This window comes from Atheta coriaria, unplaced genomic scaffold (genome assembly GCF_025399875.1).
Source record: "Atheta coriaria isolate IRGN ID8LTWV9N9 unplaced genomic scaffold, Caltech_Dcor_3.1 hic_scaffold_6_pilon, whole genome shotgun sequence".
Lineage (NCBI taxonomy): Eukaryota > Metazoa > Arthropoda > Insecta > Coleoptera > Staphylinidae > Dalotia > Dalotia coriaria.
The window spans coordinates 13,215,165-13,223,257 of NW_027045448.1; the positions used below are offsets into that span (position 1 = coordinate 13,215,165).

General features: G+C 31.3%; 2 protein-coding genes across 2 annotated transcripts; both read right to left on the bottom strand.

The window, feature by feature from the left end:
* Positions 1–118: 118 nt before the first annotated feature.
* LOC135793555 (GEL complex subunit OPTI) lies at positions 119–922 on the bottom strand. Its single transcript, XM_065304567.1, has 3 exons — positions 695–922; positions 502–605; positions 119–439 (listed from the first exon to the last, which is right to left on the bottom strand). The coding sequence occupies exons 1-3, from the start codon at positions 788–790 to the stop codon at positions 268–270; spliced, it is 372 nt and encodes a 123-aa protein (XP_065160639.1). The 5' UTR covers positions 791–922; the 3' UTR covers positions 119–267.
* A 2,722-nt stretch (positions 923–3,644) lies between these two features.
* Positions 3,645–4,701, bottom strand: LOC135793650 (putative 3-methyladenine DNA glycosylase). Its single transcript, XM_065304679.1, has 3 exons — positions 4,336–4,701; positions 4,098–4,270; positions 3,645–4,042 (listed from the first exon to the last, which is right to left on the bottom strand). Exons 1-3 carry the CDS (start codon positions 4,617–4,619, stop codon positions 3,750–3,752), a joined length of 750 nt encoding a protein of 249 aa, XP_065160751.1. The 5' UTR covers positions 4,620–4,701; the 3' UTR covers positions 3,645–3,749.
* Positions 4,702–8,093: the final 3,392 nt, after the last annotated feature.

Consider the following 8,093-nt stretch of genomic DNA (forward strand, 5'->3'; position numbering starts at 1 on the left):
CATACTTACAAACATTTGTAATTATACTATTATACAATTATTTTTTATTCAAAGTTAGCATCCAACAGAAAAGTATGTAATAAAAGTCCTCACCTATTATTGTAAAAAAAAACGCAGCTGGGGAGCTAGTGTTTTGTATTTGGTAAATGCCACAATTTCGCATGAATGCACACTTCGAAAAACATTCCTTTACTGCTTTACACCAATGCACCAACCCCTTGACGCCTTGTACTTTATAACAAACGCCTAATTTGGACGCTACTCATGCTAGTCATAGTATAATCCTGTGTATATTATTATCCATGTCACTAGGAAGCCTGCAAATGAAGTCATGAATCCTTCCTTGGTCAGTTCCCATGCACCTCCATATTCTTCCTCATCAATGTTTTGGAAATTGCTATAGTACAGGTATATGATGGCTGCATTCACAATCATGAACCTACAAATGTGACAAGATTGAAATTTTCTGTAATTTTGTATTTATACTGAGGTTTTACTTACAATGCAAGTCCTAGGAAGCCTTTGATTGGAATAAAACCCCAGACTATGCCTAGAATTATACCGATTGCCTGCCGCGCCCAGTAGATTACGTCAAGGAACTCTTCCTGTGGATAAATTGCTTAATTTAGTTATGGAAACATGTTAATTGGCGTTTAAATTATGATTGGGAAGTGAACAAATCGACGAGACTAACCTTGTCGGGCCACTGTGAATTTGATTTGATGGCTCTGGACCATATCGAGCAGGTGACCGCAGGCTTGGTTTCGACGGTTTTTGTTCTCGTTGTCATTGTGGAGTGGTTTTCGTACGGGTTGTTTGTGAGTTTAATTAAGAATTTGTTGATTTTTTGTTGAACGGAGCACGAGAGTGTTGTCCAGAAATGAAATTTGGCACGTCACATCGACTGTGGCGCCGCGATGCGGTTATGTAAAGTACTTGTTGACAGCAGGACTGTATGTACTACTTTTTAGTAAATAAAAAGTCGTTCGAAAGTACGAAATATGTAATCCTATTGATATTAATGTAAATAAATACGATTTAAATTATAATAATGTTTGTTTTTGGTCTTATTTTGTCTTCTGATATCTATTTACCTGTCTACTATTTTCTGTCTACTCAAATATTTGATCCTAATGTAAATATCCTTTTATTTCTTTGAAAAATATAGCAATTAACTATTTCTTACAGTCACAGAAGTGCTTGAGGGACTCTATATATTCTGGGTAAGTCACCAACCCTTTAAACCTTTGGAAAGTGATTTGTCAAGTGATTTTTGTCGTTATTTCTAAATTGAATATGGAAAACACCCCGTATCTTTTATAACAACGAGATATTTTATAGTTTCAAATTGTCATATTATAGTTTCAGTAACCCTTTCCAATATGTGTACCTTTATTGTTTTCTACACCCACCGGTAGTGCCCGAAAATGCCCTACAAAAATGTTTATTTATAGCAACACTTTCATTTTTGGGCTGAAAGACAGGGTCAAACTTATTTTTTCAAAATTATTTTTGCTCGAAAGACAGGGTCGAACTATTTTGTCAAAATTATTTTTGCTCGAAAGACAGGGTCGAACTATTTTGTTAAATTATTTTTGTTCGAAAGACAAGGTCGAACTATTTCTTTAAATTATTTTTGCTTGATCGAACTACTTTTTCAAAATTATTACCTGTCGAAATAAATTTAATTTTTAAATTCTTGATAAAAAAAATGAAAAAGTTTTGCCTTTTTTATGACGAAATCTTTTCACGGTTTTATGTTTTTTATGACCTAAATTAAAATTGTGGCTTTTGAACATTTTTTTCCTGGATTATGATAAAGTGAATCATTTTAAATCATTTATTTTAGTAAACTATTCTTCTATGACCCTTATTTAAGGCCCTATTGAGCCCTTAACTTCAAGAATTGTAATTGAACGGTTTTTAGTGCATATCTTCTAAACTAAGGGTGGAATTAAAAAAATGTATTAAAATAAAGTGTACAGAATCATCTTTTCTCTAATAATCTGCAATAAAAAGTTTAAATTTCAAATTTTTATTTTTTCATACGAAGTGCTGGAGAAAACGAATAAACCAGTTTTTGCAATTATCTTGGAAACGATTGGAGATAAAAGAAAATGGTTTTCAGATTCATATACAGAGTATAATTTTACACTATCTAGCACTTTAAACTTTTGAATTATCTACACTTATGTAAAAGTGAAAATGGTCAATAACTCAAAACTAATTAAGTCATCAAGACCATTCAAAGATTAATGGAGTCCTGGCATCATTCTACATCATGTGGGAAAGTTTCGTGAAAATCGGAGGGTGGTTCAATTTGGTCGGTTTCGATTTTCACCAGTTTTTTGAAATAATGGTGATATCGGAAAACTGACTGGATATCTTTCATCGCATTGCAATTCCTATCGATTGCCGTTTTCCATTTTCTTCTAGCTTAAAAAATAATTTTTAGGCCTAAGAATAGTCAAGTGGGGGTTTTGGTCAACTTTAGAACATGGAAAAACTAAATCTGCCATTTTATAGATTCTTATCATGGCATGAAGAAAGTGCAAGAAGTTTTTTCTAACTTTATTACTTTCCGAGAAAATGGCGTCGGAAAATTGATTTTCACTCTTATAAAATTACATATTTTAAACTCTTATCTTATAAAGAATTTTATACTGAACCCCGGGCCGTTTTCCGTATGCTTGTATCTGGCTTAGTTTCGGAGATAATCGGTAATTAAGTTGCGCTGGAAGTACTCGTTCTAAATAAATGCATCTACAGGGTAAACTATTAATGATAATAAACAGCAAGTTTGGTAAATAAGGTAATTTAAAGCTTCTCTATCACATAATATAATTAGTTTTAAATATAAATAGAAACCCTTTCAAAATTGTCAGGCACCTCCACCATAATTTAATTAATTATTTAGTAATTTTTAGTAACTAAAAAATTATCTTTTATTGCTGAATATTAAAGAAAACAACTTTATGAAGCAATTATTTTAATAGATTTTTTTGATTGAACCATTTGTTTGGAAGATATAAGCCAAAAACTGAAGTATACTTTATGGCCCAATAGGGCCTTAAATACTAATTGTATAAAAAAAGTTTACTAAAATAAATGATTTAAAATGTTCTGTTTTATCAGAATCCAGAAAAAAATATTTCAAAACTCAATTTTTTAATTTATGTCATAAAAAACATAAACAGTGAATAAACCGTGAAAAGATTTCGTCATAAAAATGGCAAAACTTTTTCATTTTTTTATCAACAATTAAAAATGGGAATTTTCAAATTTTGATTACAGATTTAGATAGCTAGTTAAATTCTACATAAATTATAATCAGTCAATTTTCCTCTAACACTGACCGTTTAGGCCCTATTGGCATTTTTCAAGAAAAATTTGACTTCGCACACAAACAAATGGAATTATGGAGATTATTAGGAAAACGGTACATCGTAGAACAAAATTTTATTAAGATAAAGTATTCTGTATCACATATTCTTTCATATTCTGCTATAAAAAAGTAAAATTTATAAATTTTATTTTTTGCTTATGTAGTGCATACGCATTATATATAGAAATTAACAGAGGTAAACGAAAGCGATGTTCAGGTTCAAATGTACTTAAAAGTACTTAAAATAATACATAGTTAGTAAACTTCATAATAGTTTATTGACATAAAGTAACATTAAGAGTAACAAAGATAATAATTTTATTGTATGGTATATAGTATAGTAATATTGTAGTATAAAATAAATTTATTGTTCTTCGCGTTCAGGTTCTCTTCTTGTGCCACAAGGATGATTGTAGTAATAAAATCGCCAGAGTTGGTTAACTGCAACATCACCACTTCTATCAATTCCCACGCGTTTCGCACTAATAATTCTTTCAATATCTCCTTCATTTGCATATTCTTCAATCCATAATTTATTACTATCTGCAACATTTAATCCATTGCAAGTTTTTTTGTCAATGCCCATTGCTTTGCACAACTTTGCTGGGCCATTACACAAATCCTTAATTTTCAGATCTCTGCTCATCTTCATATTTTCTAAAAACAACCAGGTACAATACTCATAAGGTGTAATAAAATAATATTCACTCACTTATTCTGAGTTCCATTAATTTATCAAGCCCATCAAGTGGTTCTCCAGCTCTTAAAAGTACAGCGCCACCATGATCTGCACTCGAAATGTTGATGCAATGATGCATTCCATATGTAAGATACACCCAAGTGGTGCCTGGTGGACCATATACTGGTTCATTTGCAGCTGTACGTCTAGAAGAAGCAAATTATTAATAAAGTAAATTATAATTTACATTAACTAACAAAATAATACATACCTATTATTGTAGGAAACAGAAGCTTTGTCATCACCTCCAGGATATAATTCTGTTTCAATAATAATACACTTCACAAGTTCTCCATCAACTTTGTGAACCAATATTTTACCAAGGAGTGCTCTGGCAAGGTCATAACTTGATTTGTCGAAGAAGTCTTTACTTACTCTGGTCTCTTCAGGATAAATTGTCTCAGGCAGAGATTTATCTATTTTATTTGGTTTATCAGGCAATGTATCAGTTGTAGGTATTTGTATTTTTCGTTTGCGTGTTGTTCTGGAGCTCATTTTAATAATTTTAGTGAAAATAATTGTGTTGTTTATGTTAGAACTCGTTGCAAGTTTGAGGGTTAAATGTTGTTACCTGATATTCCCGCCAGAATAATTTGAAAGTAGTAGGAATAAACATTTAAAAAGTATAGAATTACATTTTAAAACTTAATATACAGAATGTTTCCAACAATTAAATAAACATTTTTGTATTTGTAAGAGGCTAGAAAAATATTATAAAAACTTGAGCATAAACTGTAGTTTTAAAATATTAAATTCCAAATGTTTAACAAAAGCAAATTAAAACAAAGAACATATTTTCTAATTCGTGGAAACTCCAGCAATCTACATTTTACACGTAAACATGGTAATGTAATCAATCAACTCATAAATTATAAAATTTAATCAACACTCAGGTGCGATTTTGGCTCCCGATCGAATTTTATCGATGGATATTTACAAGACGGTGAATAATTTGGTGGTGGCGTGTTGCGGTATGGAAATATTTTATGCCAACGTACACAAAACGTCAAAGCCGTCACGAAGGATAAGTTACGATCGAGTTTATGGCGAAGAAAACAGCGGCGTTTGCTGGTTTAACAGCGCGCAGCAGATTCCAATAGGATGCGCGGAGAAAATAAACAATTGTTCGTCGATTTCGGGTCAAAATAATGTTCAATGAGAATGCACTGCTGCTTAATTCACGAAATGTGCATCCCATATGTACCTTTTCCAAACACATGTTTAATTCGGGATTTATGTTTAATTTTTGGCGCCAAAAATTAATCAATTCGTCAAAATTCAGAAGAAAAATATCAAAAATATTTTAAAACTCAAACTGCATTCACTTTTTTGTTTGTTTACAGTATATGACGTAGTGAAACAGACAATTCGTAAAATTTAGATGCGTCATGAGTTTTAAACTCTAGGCAGTAATTTTGAGCATTTTGAGTTCGAGTTCGTGTAAATAGTCTAATAATATGACGTGCTACCGACGTGCGCACGGTGTACGTTGTATACCTTTGCAGCTTTTGCTGATTTTGTGAGTTTACGACTTCATCTCGGCGCATTCAAGCATCAGTTAAGCTTTAAGTTCATGTGCAGTTAGATGTTCTCTCAAAAACTCATTAAGCAAGAAAAGTTTTATTAAAACTTGAAGTTTTAGCATATTTAGTTAATAAAGTGCCTAGTTTGATACATTTATAAACAGACAATAAAAAGGGTTTGAAAAGTTTAATAAAATGGTGGAAATTGACCTGCAAAAAGAAAATCTTGTGAAGGAGTGTGAGGATACTAGTATAAGTTCATTAAGAGTACGTAGGCAACCAAAAGAACAATTTGTCAGTTTGATTTTTCTATTTTTGCTGTTTTAGGAAGAAAACCAAAGAACTGGAAGATATATTGCGGTAGGAACCGCCATTTTCTTGTCATTATTGGGATTGTATCAAGCAGTGGTGCGAGGCACCCCACAGTATGCTGCTTTATTCGCTCCTGCACTGATTATGTTCGTATACATCCTGTGGATATTGAATGCGTCCGCCAATCAAAGAAAAGCTTTACTTGCTGCTGCGGCTGCGTCATCCAAGGTAAATATAACCTATTCTAATGTCTATATAACCAAAAAAATAATTATTACCGGTTTGTTATTTATTTTGTTTTCGAGTTTAAAATTAAATTTTTATATTTTTTTTTTTACTAAAAAAGTTAGAAACCCTTAAAACATAAAAAAGAAAACTTAAAAGTGTTTTAACCTGAAAATAAACATTTCTCGTCCATTTACTGCGGTTTGAAGTTCATTTTTGTTTATAATTGGGTTTTGATGTTTTTCAAACCTGCCAAAAATATCGTTAATTACATGAAATAAACACCGAAATGCAATTACTCGTGGAATTTTTTTGCGCGCTTTGGGCGCACATTTCATGCGTTGTGTGGGTAGTTAATTAGGTTAAACCCAAGCGGGAATGTGCGATGTGCCGATGTGGCGCGATGCTATTTTAGAGCGTTTCAAACTCACTTCGGCATTAACTAATTTATTTGTGTTTACACTCACGCGCACCTTAGTACCAACCTAGATACACTGGATCATTTCGCATCTTGAAAGTCGAAAAACAAACATTGGACCAAACTACGTAAACAAAATGGTATACATTGTGCATCAAGTGCAGAAAGTAGTAAAAACTGTGCTATTAACCTTCTTTTCTTAGTAATATTATAGAATGCATTGTATATTTGGTTGCCTATCATTCGTGTTTATTGAAAAATCTATATTAAAACTATTATGAGATGTTTTCCTCATATTTATTGTTGTTTTGCAGAGCGAATTGGATTCAGTAGTGGAAATTGAAATGGATAATCCAAACTTAACGCCAAATACGACGAAAAACTCAAAATCCAACGCAAATGCAAACAAATGTGATAAAATGGCCGCCGTGGCGGTAACCAAAGATGAACAAGCCGATAATGCTGAACGGATCATATATAGTCGATCATATTCCATCGCATAATTCTATAATTATTATTAAATAAAAAAAATATTGTGTAAAAATTAATTTTATAAACAAATACTATAAAAATAGGAACTAAGCAATAAGAATGTAAAGAATATTGAAAGATTCCAGATTGCAGGGTGTGTCAAATAAGTTTTTTATGTGGTTAATAAATATTTATTAAATAATTCGCAAATTGAAAAATATGAAACGTGGAAAAGTCCTGGGAGAGAGAAAAAACCTAATATGAGAAGACAGGAAGCATGAGCATGGTGGTCGCTTCGATTCGATTTTATTCGAATTAATTCGCCGCTTGGAAAATTGAATTTGTGGCGTTTCCCCCGCAGTTTCTCACGGTTTCCGCTTCGGGAAGAGGCCAAGCGTTAAAGCCACGAAAAGTCTACACGAAAAATGCGAAAAGATATATCTTCATTTTGGTTTTATTTTATTTCATCATATTCATTTGATATTTTTCGAATAGAAAAATATTTATGAACGTTAAATATCAATTTATTCGATATTATTAATTTTTGATTTGTTATGTGTATTTTAGTTAGAAAAATATTTGAAGAAAACTAAATTAACTCGACGTGACGTGATACTGGGTATATAAACAAAGAAATTTTTGATAAAACTTAATTTTTTCCGCTTTTTAACCAAATTTTTGATTTTTAAGTATAATTTTTGACTTTGTAAGAAACCCTGAATTTTTAAAAGTTTTTTTGAAGCTTTAAAAGTGTTATTAAAGTTATTTGTTTGTAAAATCGATAAAATTTCACAATTCCAATAAATTCAAAGTAATAAAACGTAGAAAACGTTAAAAAGGAATAAATAATTATCTATTATCTGCAAATTAAGTCATAAATAAATTGCATTTATTGATTAAACATAAATTAATTGCTATTTAACATAATTTGACACGTGTTGCCTTTGAACTCTTTAATTTAATCACTAAATTATTTCCGCAACAATTCACAACGTCACATTTAATTCACTTCAACACTTA

Coding starts and splice junctions, on each gene's coding strand:
- LOC135793555 (XM_065304567.1), bottom strand. CDS start 790: ATGACAACGAGAACAAAAACCGTCGAAACCAAGCCTGCGGTCACCTGC. Junction 606..694: donor ATTCACAGTGGCCCGACAAG/GTTAGTCTCGTC, acceptor ATTTATCCACAG/GAAGAGTTCCTTGACGTAAT. Junction 440..501: donor GGCTTCCTAGGACTTGCATT/GTAAGTAAAACC, acceptor TCACATTTGTAG/GTTCATGATTGTGAATGCAG.
- LOC135793650 (XM_065304679.1), bottom strand. CDS start 4,619: ATGAGCTCCAGAACAACACGCAAACGAAAAATACAAATACCTACAACT. Junction 4,271..4,335: donor TCTGTTTCCTACAATAATAG/GTATGTATTATT, acceptor TGCTTCTTCTAG/ACGTACAGCTGCAAATGAAC. Junction 4,043..4,097: donor ATTAATGGAACTCAGAATAA/GTGAGTGAATAT, acceptor GGTTGTTTTTAG/AAAATATGAAGATGAGCAGA.